The 22,127-nt window shown below is 35.8% G+C and overlaps 4 protein-coding genes across 4 annotated transcripts; 2 read left to right on the top strand and 2 right to left on the bottom strand.

Annotated features, from left to right (window-relative positions):
• Positions 1 to 114: 114 nt before the first annotated feature.
• LOC132182354 (peroxidase 55) lies at positions 115 to 2,259 on the bottom strand. The gene is made up of 3 exons (XM_059595580.1): positions 2,030 to 2,259; positions 1,074 to 1,265; positions 115 to 987 (listed from the first exon to the last, which is right to left on the bottom strand). Exons 1-3 carry the CDS (start codon positions 2,240 to 2,242, stop codon positions 406 to 408), a joined length of 987 nt encoding a protein of 328 aa, XP_059451563.1. The 5' UTR covers positions 2,243 to 2,259; the 3' UTR covers positions 115 to 405.
• A 6,035-nt stretch (positions 2,260 to 8,294) lies between these two features.
• LOC132181496 (uncharacterized) lies at positions 8,295 to 10,576 on the top strand. Its single transcript, XM_059594745.1, has 4 exons — positions 8,295 to 8,468; positions 8,703 to 8,767; positions 9,224 to 9,422; positions 9,944 to 10,576. Exons 1-4 carry the CDS (start codon positions 8,340 to 8,342, stop codon positions 10,283 to 10,285), a joined length of 735 nt encoding a protein of 244 aa, XP_059450728.1. The 5' UTR covers positions 8,295 to 8,339; the 3' UTR covers positions 10,286 to 10,576.
• A 3,665-nt stretch (positions 10,577 to 14,241) lies between these two features.
• Positions 14,242 to 16,625, bottom strand: LOC132181234 (large ribosomal subunit protein bL27c). The gene is made up of 3 exons (XM_059594357.1): positions 16,256 to 16,625; positions 14,672 to 14,773; positions 14,242 to 14,579 (listed from the first exon to the last, which is right to left on the bottom strand). The coding sequence occupies exons 1-3, from the start codon at positions 16,559 to 16,561 to the stop codon at positions 14,400 to 14,402; spliced, it is 588 nt and encodes a 195-aa protein (XP_059450340.1). The 5' UTR covers positions 16,562 to 16,625; the 3' UTR covers positions 14,242 to 14,399.
• Positions 16,626 to 20,788: 4,163 nt separating this feature from the next.
• Positions 20,789 to 21,805, top strand: LOC132182426 (arabinogalactan O-methyltransferase 1-like). Its single transcript, XM_059595664.1, has one exon. It carries the CDS (start codon positions 20,798 to 20,800, stop codon positions 21,668 to 21,670), a length of 873 nt encoding a protein of 290 aa, XP_059451647.1. The 5' UTR covers positions 20,789 to 20,797; the 3' UTR covers positions 21,671 to 21,805.
• The last annotated feature ends 322 nt before the right edge of the window (positions 21,806 to 22,127 follow it).

The following is a 22,127-nucleotide window of genomic DNA, read 5'->3' as shown; positions in this document are numbered from 1 at the left end:
ATGCAAATGATCCCTTGTCATTCGTTGCCAGCTTATGAACGTTCTTCTTGGAGACAACATAGTACTGAAAGTGATGACAAATTTACAACCCAATGATATATTGATTTCTTAAGCCCCATGTAAAGAAATTTATTGATTGTAATGAATAATACAACTCCAGGCTCCAGCAATTGCTACCTGCATATTCATACACAACCCAATGATATATTGATTATCTTAAACCCCATGAAAAGAAATTTATTGATTGTAATGAATAATACAACTCCAGGCTCCAGCAATTGCTACCTGCATATACATGTATGAATATGCATATACTAATATACGTATGTTTTGTAAACAATTAAACTTCTTTGAGGATATTATTGATTTATTTCACAATCATGTTCTCCTTATTGGAACCTGTAATTATTGCTGTGAATTGAAGGCGGAGCAGTCTGTTCTAATCTGTCCGTTTTTACCAGTCTTAACCCCCACTCTACCAAGCTTCCTCATTGCAGTGGTGAAGGCTCCATTAAAATCACCAGGACTGTTTGCAAAATCAATAACAGTGGACTGAGATGCAGGATCAGTGAAGAGCACCTGATCAGAACTGAGCATGCCCTTTCCTCCAACCAGATTTTGGTAGTATATATTGTCAAACGTTTGAGGTGTTACGGGATCCAGGTCAACAGCAATGCGCGGATCGACGTTTTGAGGGCAGGCGGATTCCAACTGCTTGGCATAGTCAGGATTTAGAGAAGGGTCCGTAGTAGAGCTTGAGGAGAAGGAGTACAAGCGGTTGGCAAAGCGGCTGCAGTGTGAGAAGCCTAGAGTGTGTGCTCCGGACAATGCAATCATGTCAAGTTGGCTAAGATTGTGTTTGGAAAAAATGGTTTCGAGCTGGTTGAGGTCAAAGGTAGGTTGAGGCAGATTACCGGCAACCCGAGATGCCAGGGAAATAAGGCCATCACGACGTCCAAGTTCTACATTGAATGATGGGCCTCCAGCCTGAGAGTTTTTGGTCAAGAAATATTGTTAGTTTAATAAGCAATCACAATCCATTATGAAGCTTGCAGGCTTGTGAACATTCTTACCAGGACCACGACATCCCTGGCAGCAATAGCCAAAATGTCTGCGCATGAGACAATGCCAGGGCATGTTGCTTCAACTGCTTGCTTTGCCTTAAAAACAGTGTCAAACCCATCTCCTGCTAGGGAAAGATTGTCTTCAGAATCCTTTTCTGCATCGGAATTTGGTGACGATATCAGGACTGAGGCATCACATCCCTAAAGGAGACCACAGAAAATCATTTAGGCCAGCAGAAATCATATTGACAAAGGAAAAACTACCTATGGAACTCAAATTAAGCTTTCCTTGTCAGCTACTAATTATGTCTGTAATTTTTCTTCTTTCTGTGCCATGTTTTCTTCGTCTTTCTAGTGGGTTTGATAGCCTTGTGGTCTCAGTCAAACAAAGTAGTTGTTGAGGACTAACGTTTCTATCTAGTGCAAAATGTGATTTCTTATTAAGTTACCACCTACTCCTAGTCAACAGTTTATTAATGCTCGGCAATCTCCGACCGTCCAATGGAAGATATATTAAAAGCCATCAGTATGAAGTTAATCACACGGTTAGGCTTAGTCGACGGACACCAATAAAAAAATGGATAGAAGATTATATGGTGCAAACTAGATCAATGGATGCCACGAGAGTCACCACCGACGCCACGGTCTAAGAAACTCACGAGAACCCGCTTCAAATTCCAAGAATCAAAAACATTCCCAACTCTCTTCCTCTAAGCAATATATAATTTTTCTTGTTAACTTAAGCATCAAAGAGTTATCTTACCCGGCAAGTCTCAACTGTTACTACCTATTTTACAAGTGCCCGTTGGTCTAATATTACCGTGCGATCAACGGCATCATTACAAAGTACGGAGTATAGACAAAATGGTACAAAATTAACATTAAGAGGGCTGGCCCTCAATGTATTACATGTTTAATTACTACGTGCAATGTGTGTGGTGCCATAATCAGCATCTATAGCCTACCTCAACAAAGCAGTCATGGAAAAATAGGCGTAGAGTTGCCGGGATTGTGGTGAACGTCTGGGAAAATTTGGTGGAAACTGCCTGCTTCACTATGAACTCAACGCTTGGACAGCTGGAGCTGTAGAAGTTTTCGGCCAGTTGCCCCTCTCCTCTCCCCATAATCGTAAAAGCCATTACCAGAAACAACCCAGCTCTCATGATCCATGCATCCATTCTTTCACAGCTCTCTCCTTCTGTCTCTCTCTCTCTGTGTATAGCCCATTGATGACTCTTCTATATATATATATAAGATAGACACAAAGAGGAAGAAAGCGAAATTTAGTACTACTTTTCAGATGATGCCTTGCATACTTGGTCCAATTTTTTAAACTTTTAACTCATGTTGTTTGGTTTTAGTCTTTGTCGTGTTGGGCGGTCTACCCAGCCATTAATAGAGCCTCGTAGTCCTCATTTGCAAAGCTGTATTAATTACTATGCCATCTCAGCTGACTCAAAGGTCCTATAGTCCTAAAGCATTTTTGAAAAAACAATCCACTTTCTAAAACTTTAGACAAAAGTTCCAACTGATGAACGCTCTAATCACTATTTATTCTAAAATATTAAGCCGATGGAAAGTGGTAAAGTTAATCCGAGTTGTACGTTGGATTGGGATTCAATTGCAATTTCTTGCTCGGATTACAACCAGATCGATGAGATCTCTTATAATTATCTATTTGATTGCATTTAATTGTAAAGAATGCCGGTCCGAATGGGTTTACTAAAGAATCTATTAGGTGGGGGGTTGCTGTTCGGTACCGCCTTGATCGATCACCTTCACATATAGCTTCTTTTGAAGAATTCAAGATATTAGAAAAAGATATCCAAAGCTCTCTAACAAAATAAAAAATAAATAAAAATAAAAGATTACGAACCCAAGTTGCCGACCATTGGGTAGGACCAATGTCCATTTGAGATATATTTATTATGTGACTCTGGGATCTGTAGCTGTGGTTTAGGATATTATAGAAGGTTACTTGAAAACATTTAAATGAGATGCAACAGGCACCATCATGGATCATGATCTTAAAAGTCCAATGCTAGGCGGCCATGTGCTGTGCCAAATTCGAATTGTTTATGCATTTAGATCTTTTAAAAAATGGTTTTGGTAGAAGTTACTTGTTCTTTCGGTATTCATTTTCGTCTCACCCCTTGCTTGTTGTAAGTTAGAAGCGAAAATGACACAACAACAAATCCCATATTTGAAAGTTCCACTAGATTACCATGACTTTTTGTCTATATGTCAGAAATTTGAAACAGTGTTAGATGACCAGTTATAACTAATTTTATTATAAATAAAATATTTTATGAGTTGTGCTTTATTTTAATTAAAAGATCCTTTAAGCTAACACATTCGCAACTTATTAGGGTTTGTTGCCTTTCATATTGGTCACCTACGAACTGTCGGGGCTTACCATGCTAGACTCCATTACCAATCTGAAACAATATATAACGAAATTATGGTAAGGACAGAAATTAGCTAAAAATCAATTTGTTAATTTGCTCAAGTATGCCTACAACCTACTTTACTTTATATACCTAATCGTCTGAGGTGATTTTGCTGCTACTCCCAGCGTGCCACTCTAACCTTTAATTTTTGTGTTGTTTACTAGTTTTCTTTGTCAGATGTTAAGTGTGATGTCAGTGTATTAACAATTAAATTTAAAATTTTTTATTAACTTGATTTTTTGGAATAAGTGACATGAAATAATTATATTTGCTATAAAGGACAACTGAACTTTCCAAGAGGACAAGTATTATATTAGTTTCTCAAATGATAAGTTTGTTTATTACAAAAGAATGCATTGACTTTGTTAACTGTACGTTAAGCCGACGTTAGAATTGCTAATTGCTATTGTTTTGCAAATAAAATGAGTACTGAGTACGTAAGAGGACCAGATTCATTGAATATTACCAATAATACGAAGCGTGCCTCCATTTGAAAATGATTCGCTTGAGAATATTGTATCATCTTCTCATCCGTTTTCCCTCGCTAACGTGTTTTTAATCTCCTTCTTTTAATTGTATGTAGCCAACTATTTGTTGATGTGAAACCTCAACTTAGCTAAAAGAGACCCTAGAGAGTATAATAATGTTGTCCTTAATTCACTAGATTGGATGAATTTCTTCCTACGCAATTTTTTAGATTTTTTGGTTTCTTAATTTATAATGTATTTAAGAATTACATTTATTAATTTATACTAAAAATACATAAACCGAATTGAAAAAAAAAACAGAAATTAGAAGTTAAAGGCATGTGCACAGTTTTGTATCCCATATCATATCAAAAATTATTTCTATTTAATGAGACGTGGTCTCCAATTAATTAAACTACCTCTTGAAAATGAGAATGGGGTGAATTAGTATAACCTCATTTGGGTGTTGAGATTAACAATCATGTGTTTTATGCTTTGTTTTTTGATTTAACTTACAATTTCTTGAGATGGGACTTGTAACTTGTTCTACGACCTTACCTCTGTCCCTTCAACCTCACACGCAGACATATATATATATATATATATAGAGAGAGAGAGAGAGAGAGAGAGAGAGATTAAATGAAGAATAACTATGAGTCTATGGCTATACTTAAAGATAGGATGATGCATATGCTTTCTGGTATGCAGAATCTAAATGGATGACCATAACTTGTAGGACTTGAACATTCCTCCATTTTGATTCAACATAAATATCCTCCTACATTTTGGTTGACAGTATGAATGCTGGGTGGAAAACAACAGCATTGGTGGACAAGCATATATTTCCAACTTCATTTGAGTTTTTCACTACAGTAGATATGTTTAATATTCCATCAAGATATACAGCATCAACCTCCTTGTAGCCATTTTCCTCATTTTAATAGAAAAAATATATATAATATATACATACATTAAAAAAAAGAGGGTACCAAATATTAAACAAGACAACAAGAGATCCACAAAATCAAAACCCATTTATATTAAACAAGATAGCAAAAGATCCACAAAATAAAAAATAAAAAATATTTTTAGATGACGTGTCAATTCCTTATTAGATGCCGGTAAAAGATAGGGTTTTACACTCGTGTATTTCGAGATTTGTAGTAATATCAGTCTCAAATATATATCAATTATCTGGCATTATTTACACCTACTATTGGATACCATGAGATTGAATACATCCAGCCATGGAGGAACCACAACATTGTCACTGTGCTATGGCAATGGATGTAGAAGAGAAACAACAATGAGTGAAACTTATTTCCCCGAAGGTTCGGATGTCCCACTTCTTTGATCTTCCATCACTTCATCTTCAAGTCCAAAATCATGCCCCTCTCTCTAAGCATTATATTTTTTTATCTTTGGTTCAATCTCATCCTCTCCTCCTACGCACGTGAGTGATGTCAAATCAATAACGACACAAAATGAATATATAAATTGATAATTCTAAGCAGCTAAAATGATAATACATTATTTATACGTACTTTTATATATGTTTCCCAAAATCGCTCATTCCATACACAAGATTTAATCCCTTACAACATGGAAAAGCGAAAGCGATAACCAGAAGTAAGCAATGAAGAGAGACATCAAGACTAAAAAGTCAGAACTTAAGAAACAATACTGAAAAGGTTAAGCACGGTTGGTTCCGAATATCACAATGTCTTCGAAATATAGGAAAATGTCGGTTCTATTCCAAAGAAAAACATCATGAAATGAGGGGGCCGGTGAAGCACGAAATGCTTAAATACAAAGATGGTACGTATCACAAGCCTCTCGTGAATGGACTGTACGAATTTCACGAGAACAGTACCGGAGATGAATCAGAAGAAGGACAAATACATAACCGTTTACTGTAAGCTCTCTTCAACAAAGCACGACTCACATCAAATAAGCAGCCCCAGTAGGAGGCGCACATGCAGACATGCAGTTGACCGGACTTGTCTGTGACCGACCTCCAACAAGGTCTCACAATGAACATTATTAGTGCAATAACGAACTACAATTGCAATTAATATCTGATATTCATGATCCTCTTCTAAGACTTCTATCACCAAATAAAGCAATTTCATGAATATCCACCATAACAATTTTCAAGTCGAAATAATGCCAATTTTTTTTTAATATTATTATTATTATTATTATGACATATGAAATACAGACAGATGTTGATTGGTTTGACGTGACATGTTATTAAATTATTGAACAAAATGACCAACCAAGTTTAAAAGATGTCTAAAAATACCATTTGCAATACATTTTAAAATCTAAAGGTATATTTTTCGCTTCAAAGCATATACTTTATTGGAATAAATGCAAAATCATGCCTAAATTACAATCGCTCGTTATGATATAAAAAATAATTCAAAGTCTTCATGGTAGACCAAAATAACAATTTAGACCATACAATCAAATTTTGTCAAAAAAACACGTGACGAATTTCATGGGTGTGCTACATCAACACTAATAAAATGAAGTCACGCGTTACTCATAATAAAAATATATATATATAAATATGTAAACTAAAAAAATAAAAATAAAAACATTAAAAAATAAAAATTTTTTAAAAAAAAAGAGAGAGAAGAAAAAGCCCTGGCCACCTTTAGGTTGGCCTGCCATCCTCAGCCCATGGGACATGGAAGGGTAGCCTCTTCTAGGCACAGAACTGATCAAAGAGGTTATTTTTCTTGGATTATGCTTTAATTATATATATATATATATATATATATGGGCAAAGCTTAGGTGCGGTCCAACTAAACTACCGCAATCTGCGGTAGTTTAGTTGGAAGGTTGAGATCTTTCAAGGGGTTTTCAACCCCAAAACGGCAGTAGGTTCTCCTTCCATTTAAAAAAAAAAATTGAACCCGTTAACTCCCATCCCATCCCTGTTAACTCTCTCTTCTTCCCCTCAACCAGATACATTTTGTGGTCCGATCTGATTCCAGGTGCTGATTTGTCGGTTGGGTTTTGCCAAGAGAGGAGAAAAAGAGTGGAAGATTTGATTTACAGTTGTTGATGGTTTTGCTGAGAGAGAGAGGAGAGAGAGAGAGAGATGAGAGAGGGAAATTTTGAGGTCACCGTCATTTCAGGGCTTACCCATAGCGCACCAGAGAGGAATACTGTCGAGGATCTACCCATAGCGCACCAGAGGGCCAGTGTCGATTTTGTCGATTTTGGGTTTAGTAGCTTCAAGTTTTCCCACGGGCGTCAATTTTTGGTTTTTCTACCCATAAGAATTTATTTTGGTGAGGGGAAGAAGAAAGAGTTAACGGGGCAGGAAGTTCCACGTTTTAGGGCCAGCGTCGATTTTGTCTGATTTTTGGTTTTTCTGCCCATAAGAATGTATTTCAGTGAGGGGAAGAAGAGAAAATTAACGGGGCAGGAAGTTCCTTCCTCATAGATGAATGTATTTGGGTGAGGGGAAGAAGAGAGAGTTAACGGGGATGGGAAATGGGATGGGTGTTAACGGGGTCATTTTTTTAAAAAAAAAAAAAAAAAAAAAAAAAATTGAAGGAGAACCTACTACTGTCGTTTTGGGGTTGAAAACCCCTTGAAAGATCTCAACCTTCCAACTGAACTACCGCAGATTGCGGTAGTTTAGTTGGACTGCACCTAAGCCTCACCCTATATATATATATATACTTTTCAGTTTATGAAATGCTTTAATTTAGATATTGATTTATTGGTGGGATGGGCCGCGGGCGCACATAAAGTATAAGTTGCCAAACAGTGCTAACATTAGGATTTTACTGTAATATTACGTGCCCAACAACTATAAAATAAAAGCCCAAGGCCCAAGCTTCAAAACCCGTGCGTGGTCCAAGGCGCTTTAGGTAGATTTGAACCAACAATTTACGAGCCCAAAAGTCTTCTCTTTACGCCACCAATCTACCGCGCTTTTGGTCTACGGCTTCAATCTGTTTTCTATGTAAATTTCTCTCGACTTTTATTCCTAATTTTATTTTTGCTTCTTCTCGTAGAAAAACGTGTCTTTTGCTTTCATTTTTAGTTATTGAATTTGGTTTATAATGGTGGAGGGTTCCGCCGCTACTCCCGACTTATCACTTTGACCTTTAAATTTTGTATTGTTTACCAGTTTTCAAAGCATGGGCTCCCTGTTTATTTAAAGAATAAAAACAATTGGGCTAATTCGGGGTTAGGATTTTAGATTTGCTTTTGGGCTGGGCCGGGCCGGGTCTAGGACGACCTACCCAAACAAAGGCACACTCTGAAACCTATTAAACGCTACCGTTTTATATTCATTCAGGCGCAGAGCTCAGAGCACAGAACACTGTGCCATGGCTATGGATGTGGAAACGAATGAGCAATTAGGGTTTCCGTACTGGAACTCGGTCCGACGAAGGTTCGGACCCGAGTCTGCCTTCTTTGCCTCCGGCAACATCGAAAGGGAACTTCTCGCCAAACAGGTTATCTTTCAACTTCTTCAATGCTGTAAAATTATGTAGAATTTGATTTGTGTTAGTAATTGGTGAATAAATTATGTCAATTTGGGAAACAGTTCTATTTGAACCAACTAGGGTTTGAAAATTTCTATGACGTTTACATTGAAGTTTTGTCCTTCTGCTTAAATTGAACGCGGTTTTTGATATTTGATTTTCCGAAGAGAAATGCTTTTTACATATTTATCTCGTGACTTGCAGGTTGCATTGGATTTAACCGAAGATGAAAAGCATCAGCTTCAGAATGTGGTTTCTGAGGAAGGCGGGTAATGATGATTACTTGTAATTTTATTCTTTTTCTCCAAGTGTGTGGTGCAATGTTGTTTGTAGTAGTTGCTATATCATTCTTTAATTGTGAAATTCCATGCAGCTAGTACTAATTGATGGTGAATTTTGAGAGGAAAATAGCTTTCAGATGATCTAGTTAGCTACTTTTAAACCTTTGTCCTGAGATAGGATTGAGAAGTTTGTTCTTTTTTTTTTAGTTTAATATGCTTGTTAGCGTTTTCATTGGTAGTTGTTTCATCGATTAAAATCCGTATTTTCGTCTGCTAACAAAGGATTTTTTTGCAATGGCGAACACTCACTGGTTTTTGGAAGACGAAAAAAAAGTGAATGTTTTTCTAAGTTTCTTATTTTATAACCTTTCAGTATAACATTCACATAAGCATGTTCATGCATTTGTTCTAATGTGCCGAACATTAAAACCAATGTCTAAGCAGGGGATTTTTTTGCCCAATCGTTGGTTGCGGTACACACTTGACTTCTTTGGAGGACTTCGAAGATCATTACAATGCACGACATACTGCATCCTGTTCAGTATGCTCTAGAGTTTACCCAACATCGCGCCTGCTCAGCATACACGTATCAGAAGCACATGATTCCTTCTTTCAGGCTAAAGTTGCACGTGGCTATGCCATGGTATGTGATGTTCGTGATATTGTTTGTTTTGTGCCATAGTCATTTTTATGTTAATGTGACGGTTCATCTTTCATTTTTGTCGCACATAATTAGGATTATCTGTTATGGTTGTGTGGTGAAAGCAGAAAACATCAAACATGAGAATTCAATAGGTTGTTTTATGCTTTGTTTTCTATTTTCTTTCCTTTGGGTGGTTAGCTGGGATCTAACTTACAATTTCTTGAGATGGGACTTGTTCTACGGCCTTACCTCTGTCCCCTCAACCTCACTCGCAGACATATATATAGAAATTAAATGAACAATTACTATGACTATACTTAAGGATAGGATAGGATGATGCATATCAGGTACCATTTAAAGCTCATGTTTCCTAGATACCATTTTGTCCATCCATATGCTTTCTGGTATGCTGAATCTAAATGGATGATCATAACTTGTAAGACTTGAACATTCCTGCATTTTGAGGTTTAAGTATTATCATTTGATTCAACATAAATATGCTCACACATTTTGCTTGACAGTATGAATGCTTGGTGGAAGGCTGTAGTTTGAAGCTCAAGAACTACAAAAGTCGACAACAACATCTGGTGGACAAGCATAAATTTCCCACTTCATTTGAGTTTTTCAAGAAGGGCCGCCTATCTAAGAAACAGAGGCAACGCAAACAAGCTACTCAGAAGAGGGAGGGAGGTTCATTTATGGAAGTAGAAAATGAATCCATTGATGGACTCGTTTCTGCAGTCTCCAAATTAAGCACTTCAGACTCCTCTCCTTCAACCATCAGCTTTGGTCGCCGCCATACTCGTGGATTGACTTTCGTCCCTCGAGCAGTTCAGCGGGAAAATAGGCCAGACTCCAAGTAAGCTGGAACAAAGAGACAGAAAGTATGCATTCCAACCAAATTTTGGTTCTCTATAAAACCCTCGCCTTCTTCCATCATTTCTGTTGATGTCTCCTGCAACCAACTTTCTGTTTTGTATCTCCTTGTAGTCTCTGACTCTCTATGATGTTATAGATGTCCCGTGATATGGAGACATTGGAAGAATCTTTTGTGTTCCTGATTATGTTGTAATGAACTCTAATCTTTTTGAGCACATTACAATTGAAATTGAAATGTATCTCAAACACTGTTCCTTTTCAGTGTTTTGATCTCCTACGGTTTCTTTTATTCTTCTTCTTCAATTTTTATTTATTGTTTTTTTTTTCTAAAATAAAAAAATAAATGAAAAAAAAAAGGTGATTGGCATAACGTAGTTAGACGTCAATCTACATTAATCAGTAGCTGTGGGACTTATATTTATGAAGAAAATGATTGGAGGTACTACCGCTAAGTCATTTTCAAATTGACCTGACAATTTATATTTTATAGAAAATAGTGTAGTGTGACCGTTTATATTTTAATGGCTGATGTGATAAGTGTTACATTAATTATCATATTAGTTTGTAAATGTGTTAAGTGCTATATAAACTATCACGTTACAATCTACATTTTAATAAATTACGTGGTACGCGTCATGTAAATTGTTATGTAAATTTTCAAGGATCTTATAATAAAAACAAAACTACCCTAATAACACTCAATTTACAATAATTACATGGCTTTGGATCAAGATGTAGTGTTGAGTGAGAAGTGGGAGACGTTGTAAAAGTTTTTTTGTTTTTGGATGTCCCCAAAGGGACTTAAAAAGTGAATTTGGATTTCCTACAATTTAATCAAAGAGGAGTGGGGAAAAAAATTGTAGAGAGTTAATAAAGAGGCCCTTGCCCGGACAAAACTCCATTGTTCAGCAGTTTTACTGTTTCAACGGTTAACAATTTAGGTAGTAAATATGAGAGAACTCTAACTCTACTTGCTACAACAGATCTTAGGTAACTCAGCCACCTATTCAGGTAGGTGAGCCTTGTAAAAGATCTATCACATTTGCTGTTCAAATTGCTAGCATTTCAAACAATAAATTGCTCAAATTTTAGATTTATCCAAATGAGTTAAATACTCGAATAAGGAGATTTCCTCTCACATATCTTATCAAATAAGGTGAGGTGGGATAATATAAAAGGGATTTGGTCCAGATTTAATTTTATTATCTACTTTTTTATTAAAAAAAAAAAAAAAAAACTTAAAATTAAATTTCAACCTTGAAAAAACTACTCATATTGTGTAATTTTTGTTTTCACCACCTAGCCAAATCCAAATCCATATCAAATACCCCGTTGTCCTGTAAGTTGTCCATTAGTGTAAACGGTTCACGGGTATTTTAGTTGTCCAGTAAGTTGTCCATAAATATGACACTGACGAGGCCAAGTCAAGAGGTGAGTACATTTCCATAAATATAGCAGCAGCACTCTTCGTTTTATTTCCCAATAAATAACTTCTTCTCTTCTCCAGTTATCCTTCTCTTCCAAATTAATTCCTCATCTAACCAAAAAAAAAAAAAAAAAAAAAAAAAAAAAGGAAAAAGGAGAAAATGGACGCCATAGACTCTGTATTCGACCCACTCAGAGAATTTGCCAAGGACAGCGTCCGCCTTGTCAAGCGCTGCCACAAGCCCGACCGCAAAGGTAATCCCACGAAGAAAAAAAAAGAACTCTTTTATTTATCTCTCAAGCTTTGAATTTTCGATCCGATCTGTTTCGTTTGGACCTTGAGACATTGGAATTCTGATCTGGGATTTGTGAATTTTATTGATTGGGTCTGATTTCGTCATCTGGTTCTGTGTAGAGTTCACCAAGGTGGCGTTCCGTACGGCGATCGGGTTCGTGGTGATGGGGTTCGTGGGCTTCTTTGTGAAGCTGATCTTCATCCCCATCAACAATATTATCGTTGGGTCCAGTTAGATTAGGTACGGTTCATCAACTTCTCAAATTTTTTGTCCTATAATTGTCATATGGTTAGAGAGCTTGTTTTTGATGGTATAGCTTGGATATTTGTGAAGCTTTATGGTTTAATTGTTACTGAATTGTTGTTCTGAGATAGGTTATAAGATCAATTATTGAAATTACTCGGACCCCATTGAGTTTTGAACCCACGATCTAATCCTCTGTCCTGTTATTACTATTACAAGGGGAGGTAGTGCTATTTGAGCTCGATCTGCTTATTCTTCTTATTTTTTCTTTTTCTTTTTTTTTTTTGGTCAATTTCTGAACCTGATTTTCATAATTGAATAATAAATTTGATATTAGGCCTTTAATTTCAGAGTTGAAAAAATCCCCCCGTGTTTCTGAACCTGATTTTCTCTCGGCCGAGCATTGCATTGGATGCCTTGGCCGGTTGTCTCCGGCTAAAGTACTCTGGTGCGGCTCCAGTCTCTGATGCATGCGCTGCCAAAAAAATAGTTGGTAAACTCTGAGTGATCCAAAAACTCCCCCACTCAAATTTTGGTGATTTTCATCCAAGTAAACTGTGCTAGAGTATATAACCTGACCCGAATTGTGGTGTTTTGATGTTGATATTGATTAATTTCAATTGGATTGGAGTAATTTGAAGAAAGTTAAACAAGTAGACTCAGCTGTAACTTGACTATTGACCTCTTTGAAAATCATTCACAAAGCCTTGATAAAGAGTGTTGTGAACTTGGACTATAAATTAGCGGTTCAGTTTTTGGCTGAATGTTGTTAGATCTTTTGTGCAATTTAGCAGTTGGTTTTGGTCATCTTGTCATTGAGTTCCGTTTTAGGTTGCAAGTTATAAAGGTAAAAGGATTCTTCTATTACTTGATTAGATTGTGGACACGAGTACCTTTGATATTTCACATCTTATTGAATGGGGTTGATTGTGTGGGACTGTCTATCGACAAGTTCAGCTACAGTTTATGAACTTTTCAGACCCCCTTATCTATGGCATGGATTCATTTAATAGTGCCATTACGCTTAAAATATAAATAGCTTTTCATTGTTCTTTCAACATTTTTACCTTCTTTTTCTTTGGAAGAGAAGTATCAAGGGATTACTTGAATTTCGGTTGCTCTTTGGTACTAAGCTTCTAAATGTTTGTCAAATCTACAGGTCATTTGGGATTGGAGGCCCACGATAAGGACGGAAGTTCTCGGTGAAGTAGTCAACACACGAGGGAGAACCAAGATCTAATGTTTTTAGGGTTTTTTTCTTTTCTTTTTTTTTTTTAAAAAAAAAAAACACATTACCGGAGTACTTTTGTAATATTTTTCAGATTAGACTAAGAGTTAAATTTGACTTGGTTTATGTTGCTGACTGTTGTTCTTATCCAATAGTCCTTTAGTTCTTTCGGATGGAATGAGGTTTGTTGAATCATTTGGTATCCTTGCACTCTTTGGCAGGTGTTTTTCTTGTGGGGTGGTTGTTTTCTGTTGTAAAATGAATGCATCAACAAACAACTCGTAACTCAAAAAATGGTTTTCATTTTTATGTTACGTAAACACACTTTTTCAAACTAAAACAAAAGAAATGTCTTTAAAAACATATTAACAAACCCATCCTGATTCTTAGTAAGGTTGACAGCACTACAAAACCCAGATATCGTACACATTATCCATCCTTACGCTAAGTAATTGGCAATTTGCTTGTTTAAAATGAGAATGCATTTTGCTAAAAATTACACTTTTATCACACTATTATTCATGATATGACAACGTCAACCGAATGGAATAGTAATGTGATAAAAGTGTAGTTTCAAACATTATCCATCTACCGGTTTTTGAGCAAACGCTATGTTTATCATTTAAGAGAAATCCTTTTAATGATCAACAAATTACCAAATTCTAGAGGTAGGACCACCTTACAAATTACAAAATTATCAGTTTGAGAAAACTTCTCGTACCACTTGGCAAAAATGAAAAATAGAAGAGAAACAAAATGGAACTCAATTTTGCAAATTTGATTCAAGTGTTTACAGCTACACTTTTGGACAAGAATATTAACTGGTATTGGACAACAAAAAGATTAAACCAGTCATTCAAATTTACATGCAAAGCAAATAGAGTAGGATAGGTCCGCCTTGCAGAATTAGCAAATGGGATTGCTATCTGCAGCATCAACAGCAGCAGCCATTACTAGTTGTGGTTGAGCAATAAAACCTTCCTTTCTTGCTTTCTTGCGTTCACGTTGCAGCCTGAAGGATTCTCTCTTCCTTGCTCTGTAACTGTTTGGGTTCTCTGGCTGTACTTCTCGTGGATAAACACTCACCTGTCAAATCATAAACTCCATATTCTAAGTCACTCTGGAAAGTGTAGCTCTTTGAAACGATAATTATAAGGTTTCGTAACTTAAAAGGTGACCTTCTTCCTGTCAGGCCCAAACTTCTCAAATTTTACGAGACCGTCAATCAAGGAGAAGATGGTGTGGTCCTTGCCAAGCCCCACATTCTTCCCTGCATGGAACTGAAATGTTGCAATGGAAAACATTCAGATGTCACTGAAAGATAGCATAAGACAGGGATAAGGTACCATACATTACAAGTCCAGGTGTTTATTTCTGGTAAGCAAACCCCCGAGAATTCTAATAGAGAGCTAGAAAGTATTTTGTTTAACGAAGTGGAAAACTAGTACACAGTTATCCCACTTACCCTCTATATTTAATTAGATATAATGAGTTTGATGTTCTAAACACAAGCCAATCATAAGAGTGGTATTTTTGTCACCACTAAGGAAGTTCATGTAATTCATCATGTTCCAATTAGTCATGATCATCATCACAGACAAATGAAGAGTAAAGGAATCATGTAGCCTCCATAATCCAACTCACCCAAATAAGGGACATTCTTCACGCAAAAGTAGTCAATTTATTTTCACTATGTACAACAATAGCCATTCTCAGGGGTATCATACACAATGCCAGAAACACCTTTAGTGCAGTAAATGTGAATTATCCCTCAATAATCTACCTCTTAAATGTAGCTTTCAGTTCCCAAAACTGGTTTGTGAGCCACAAACCTAGCAGTGTATTTTGAGTTTGAAACAAGCTGTTTCTCCTCAAAAAGGTTCCCAACTATCGCCAACCACACCAGGCTCAAATAGAGAGAGTATATTAACTCACATCATCATCAAACTATGGAAGCTCTTGCCTTAACTTTCCGGTGGAAGCCCTCATAAATGAGTTCTATCCTCTACCTGACAGCTAGATTGCATGCCTAATCAATTTAAGCTTAGGAGGATAATGCAATTCCAAAGGAACAGAACTTTAGTACTTACTTTTTTACCGATTACTCAACCATGTAGCATCATATCCTAGCTGAGAATATAAATATATGGGTCAACCAGAGACCCACAAGGAGCACTAAATTGGGCCCAAGCTTCTTTCACCACAGCAGTTTCCCTCTTAACATATTCCACATGTATGCAGTGAATATCACAGAAATGCATTTCAGACTTAAACGATTTTAAGGGATGGTGCTGTTCTTTGTGATTGGTATAATTCTATAGTACCTCATGAAACGGTCTCTAATCTTCTAAAAACCAACAATATCTGCAATATCAGTTCCTCTTGATTGTTACAACCTTCCCATTTGGCCATTACAGCTAGCTCTGTAATTTCCTCTTCTTTAAAAGTCATACCCATGAGCCATTTCACTAGAACAATGAACAGTACTAGTAACTTATTTTCACCTAAGAGTGTGCCAAAGGAGAGCTAGTAACTATGTACAGGTACATGGCGTTCCAACAACCTAAGCCTAAACAAGAGCTAATCAGCAGCCCAAATTCAATACTATAGCAACAATCATAGACATCCAGCCATAACCGAACTAATAAACAAGGCAACATAAACCTAGTAGTGCAGACATCAAGCAAAACCATTATCTGAAAACCAATTACAACAAAAACGTTCCTAAGCCAAGACATATCACAGTTGGGTATCAGATTTACCTTGGTACCGCGCTGGCGAATGATGATGGAGCCGGGCTTGGCGACCTGATCGCCGTAGATCTTGACGCCGAGCCTTTTGCCTCTGGAGTCGCGCCCGTTCTTGGTGCTTCCTGCTCCTTTCTTGTGTGCATTTTGGATGGTCAACGGGAGTCTCCGTGTGAACGACACGGATAGCTTGGGACCCGCCACGCGTACGGAACCCAAATTGCCTCCGAAGAAAGAGGAGGAAGAAGAGCTCGAAGACGATAAGGTAAGCCCTCGGAACGCCCCAGCTAGGTTGAAGCTCATCGACATTGCCACCGCCATTTGGGTGTGCTTGCTCTGAGAGGAAACCCAAAATGGTTCAGGGGAAGAAGATGAAGAAAGAACGAGTGCGCAAGCTTGCAACCTTATCTTCGGAGTGGAGCTAAACGATACGAAACGGCACGTCGTTGTGCGAAAGTTATATTAGGCGCCTTTTAGAAAAATTAACTTAATTATGTCTCCACATATCCATTTTTCATATATAAATTAGCATATAACCCGCGCAATGCACTAGTGTTTTTTCCTCAGAAAATGTAGCAAGAATAAAACTTGGATTCTACATAGCAAGAATGTAGCAAAAATAGCAAGAATAAAACTTAAATTCTGATTATCAAAGCATTAATAGAAAATTAGTAAGAATCTATCATATTGTTGGTGTGATACCTATTATATTTCAATACAAATAAAACTTGTATATTTTTTGAACATTTGAAAATAAAAAAAAAATACAGAGAAAAAGAAACAAAATATTTTTTTATGAATACAAAATAATACAAATTTTTTTACTCAACATCAAATAAAGCTTCTCGCATCTGATTCGATATTTCATTGTTTATTTTATGTTTCTAAAAAGCAAAATCTTTTTTTGCACAGTAATCAAATAAATTTTTTCTTTCTTTTGCCTAAAAATTCAAGTATAACACAAACGAAAAAAAAAAAAAAAAATTCAAATGAATTACAACATAAGACCCTTAGCTTTAATTTAATCCATATAAACTAAAACATGTTAATCATTGTTCCCATATGTGTTGTTTAAAATGAAAAGTATAAAAGAAATAAAAATAACAAAAAGAAAGCTTGAATTCTGGTTATCAAAAACATTAATAAAAAATTAGTAGGAAACTCTGATATTGTTGGTATGATACTTATTATATTTCAATATAAATAAAACTCATAAAGTTATAATCATTTCCAAAAATACAAAGAAAAATAAACAAAACATTCTCTATTCTTTTTAGTACAAAATAAAACAAATATTTCACTCATGCAATCAAATAAATCTCTTTCAATACTTTCAAAAAAGTGTTAAACAATTCGAGTAAATCACAAAAAAAAAAAAAAAAAAAAAACAATAGAATATTCAAATGAATTAAAACCTAAATCTCATTAGTGTGATACCTATTATATTTCAGTACAAATAAAATTTCTAGAGAAACACACTTAAAAATAATCAATTCAATTAAATAAATTATCTCAGGTTCAATGTTTAATTATCTTTTTAGTATTTCGAAAGAGTTTCTATTCTTTTTTTTTTTTGTTTGGGCACAATTATCAAATAAACACACTATAATCTTCCATTAGCCTGCTAAAAATTCAAACAATTTATTATCTTAATTTAGAAGTTTCAATTTTTATGAAAGAACAAATATTCAAAGAAAGTACAAATTGAAAAAATAAATAACCTACAAATACAATTAGTACTCAATTACAATTGTTTGGAAAGTGTTGTGTTATTCTTATCAAGTAGCACAAAACATTAGTTCCGTATCTATATATTGATAGCTAAATACAATTTATTTTTTTATTTTTTACATTAAACGTTTCACAAAAGGTTAAGAATAAGAATTACATCGAGATTGAACTTTTAGGTTATTACCGTTGAACAGTGGAGAGAGAGAGAGAAAAAAAAAAAAGAAAACAAAAAAAAAGGAAGTTAATTCTTAAAATTGTAGTTTTTCTCAAATAAAAAACATACACATGAAAGGTTAAGAAGAAGAATTACTTTAGGTTGAATTCTTACATTGTTACAGTTGAAGAGTGGAGAGAGAGACATGGAAATGGAAAGAGAGAAAAAAAAAAATTAAATCGGAGAGAGAGAGAGACAGAAAATAAGTTAGTATAATTTGATTTTTATTTATTTGATTTTCAACTTTAATAGTAGTTGATCAAGCAATTTATATATTGTATATATTTAAACCGATGGCTAAGCAGTGATCAGGGACGGAGCCAGGAAATTTTACAAAAAGGGGCCAGCCAATTTTTTTTTTTCTTTGGTTCTTTAGAATTTTGTTATTAAAAAAAATTATTTTGGTTGTTTTTTATGAACTAAAGACTACCGTAAGGGCCAAAAAAGTGGACATTTGAAAGTAAGGGCCAAAAATGAAAAATCTTAGTGGGTATGGGCCAACAAAATTAAAAATAGGGTCTTTTTTTTTTTTTTGAGGGGGCCAAATGACTAAAATTAAAACTTTAACTTAACTTTTTTTTAAAATTTTTTTAATTTTTTTATTTACTTATAATATATATTTTTTTCCTTATTTTGGGGGACCATGGCCCACCCCGGTCCCCCCCTCCCTTCGTCTCTCGCAGTGATTGTTGCAATAAATTATTAAAATGACACTTGTTGCAATTTTATACTATGTCTAAAATGATTCGGTTATTACCTAATAATTAAAAATAATAATAATAATAATAATAATAAATCTTATATATATATAAAAAAGATTTTTTATATATATATTTTTTGTATATTTTTCTTTCTTGAGAATCCTAAACGTATTATACATAATAATTTGATGTATTATTTGTTTATTTATTGATTCCGACATTAATAATACTTAATTTATTGAATAATTTATATATGAAAAACTCTTGAAATATAATTAATGCAATTAATTACACTAATTAATGACCCAATTTTTAAGTAAAAACCTATTTCACTCATAAAAAATCGGCTAAGAAATTATGCATTACAAAACCGGTTTAGCCTAAAAATAAAATAAAAATTAAAAAATTAAAAAATTAAAAAAAAGGTTCACATCACATGTTACAATTTAGGCATGGTCCGAGACAATTGAGCTTTTCTTTGACTTCTATCTCATTTACTAAGAACAAAGAAAGAATTAACTAATAATGATAATAAAATAATATTTAATTAAAGTAGAAAAATATATAAAGAGTTTGATTTTTGGTTGCTTTTAAAAGTGACTTTTCAAATTAGAAAAAGTAGATTTCTCTTTTCAAATTTAACTTTTGTTTGAATAGAATAGGAATAGCTTATTAGAAGTGCTCTTAGATTATATGATTCTAACATGTATTTTTATTAGGATCAACAAAGCATATAATTCTTATATGTATTTTAAAAAATGCATATGAGAATTACGTGCTTATATGTTAATTTAATAAACTGAATGGAAAAAATTTATTCCGATCCAATTTAATTACTTTTAACGCCCTTCAATTAGATAGCTGCCTCGTCTTCATCATCAAATATATATCAATCCAAATGGTAAGAAAAGCACATCCAACTTATTATGAAAAATATATTTTGGTGATGCATCACACTCTTTCTTTTCTTTTTTTCTGTTCGTCTGTTTCTCTGTTCATCAATGAACTTTTTAATTGATTTGATTTCTACACTCCCCCCACTTCCCCAACCCAACAAAAAAAATATATATAATAAACTCTCACTTGTTTAATTCTCTGGGTGTGAATTTTGTATGCCATATAAACAGAAGAAAGCCATGCTCTTGTTGTTGACAGCAAGTTGGCTCCCTCACACTCATAGTAGATCTATGAATGCAACCACCAAACATGCGACCCTGATGAACTCCTGACTACCTACCTTATTCATGCCCCTAACAATGAACCTCCTATCTTCCCACAATGGGTATAGAAAAAATGATAAATTTAATTATTTAATTACTATTTTAATACAACAAAGTTTTTTTTATAAATTAAATTAATTAATTTTTTATAATTCAGTTTATTAAATTAATATTTATATACTTTTTATAGAATTAACCGAACATATAATTCTCACGCTTCATTTAAAAATACATAAGAGAGATGTAAATTTTGTAGATTGGATTGAATAAAAAAATGGAACTCAATTTGTAGGAATACTTTGTCCTATGACAGCTATTGGCTGCAATTTGGAAACTTGTTTATGTCCATTCGAACCCGCACTATTATTTAACAACCACTATTTGTTTATGTCCATTTAAAAATGATTGAATCCGACAAAAACAATTGACATGTTCAATCTTGATTGGCTTGTACTAATCTCTACTATCTTTTTAGCAGCTGCAGACGATTGGGGCCACATATAGAGAGTGTACAAAGTCTACGGATACGTCTGGACATTTAAGTCAAAGGATGAGAAAACTTAGGGAAACAGGCCACGTGTAACCCCACTCCATCAATTATTTCTCGCCACGTTGCCTTGTTTTATCATTTGTATTTGTATAAAAGCAAACCCTTACTCGCTGAAAGCCTCCTCCGCATAGAAGAAGAGACATGAAGAATAATCGCCGATTCATTCCCGAGAAGGCACGTCTCCTCGCCGTTGTAACCGCCGGCGTGATCACCACCGCGCTGCTCTTAATGGTCTTAGGCCGAACGTCCAACGACAACAACGGAAACTCCTTCCTCTGCTCCCTGACCAGCTTGCGAGGCGCCAGAGTAGAGTCCGCCGCCGATTTCTCCACGACTCCGACCCAGCTCATAGCCATACTCCACTACGCCACGTCACGGGTGGTCCCACAGCAGTCACTCGCGGAGATCAGAGTCTCCTTCGGCGTGCTTCAGTCACTCGCGCCCTGCAACTTCCTGGTCTTCGGCCTCGGCCACGACTCGCTCATGTGGGCATCCCTCAACCCACGTGGGACCACATTATTCCTCGAGGAGGACCCCAAGTGGGTCCAGACCATCATCCAGCGCGCCCCCGTGCTACGCGCCTCCACCGTCCGCTACCGCACGCGCCTCTCCCAAGCCGACGACCTCCTCTCCTCGTACAAGTCCGAAGAGGACTGTTCCCCCTCTAACTTGCGCCTCCGCAACACGCGGTGCAGGCTAGCCTTAACGGAATTACCGGACGAGGTGTACAGGGAGGAGTGGGACATGATAATGATCGACGCGCCGAGAGGGTATTTTCCAGAGGCGCCGGGGAGGATGGCGGCTATTTACTCGGCGGCGGTGATGGCCCGCGCGAGGACACGGCCGGGCGTGACGCACGTGTTCCTTCACGACGTGAATAGGAAGGTGGAGAGTGTTTATGCCAAGGAGTTCCTGTGCATGAAGTATAAGGTCCATGGGGTCGGGAGGCTCTGGCACTTTCAGATCCCTCCGGCTTCTAACATGACCAATAACAATACCGGAAGTTTCTGCTGAAATTAACCATTTTTTTTTTTTTTTCATTTAATATTATATAAGTTTGATTAAATTTTGTGTTTTGAATGTATTATATAAATGTCTCGATGGAGGATTTTCTTGAGTATTTGTCTCGTGAATAATCAATCTATATCACTTTTGACAATGCCGGCTAAAAGCAAAAGTTAGGAGCGGGGGAGTTTATAGTCACAGTGAAAATGATGATTTATGTGTGTGTCGGTGCTTATGCGTATAGATGAGTGGGAAGAGAAATTGAATTGGGGAAATGTTACAACACCTGTACTCACACTCACACGCTTTCAAGTGCATAATACTCTTAACATTCCAGTTAAAATTATTATTATTTTTACATCTGCATCAAGAAATACACTTGAAAGTATAGAAGTATGAATGTTTGGTATTTCTCATTCAATCTTTTTACCTTTGGCTTGATCCTTTTGGCTTCTTTGTCAGGCCA

Source organism: Corylus avellana, chromosome ca5 (assembly GCF_901000735.1).
Source record: "Corylus avellana chromosome ca5, CavTom2PMs-1.0".
In the NCBI taxonomy this organism is placed as follows: Eukaryota; Viridiplantae; Streptophyta; class Magnoliopsida; order Fagales; family Betulaceae; genus Corylus; species Corylus avellana.
This window is presented reverse-complemented; position numbering and strand designations above follow the sequence as displayed.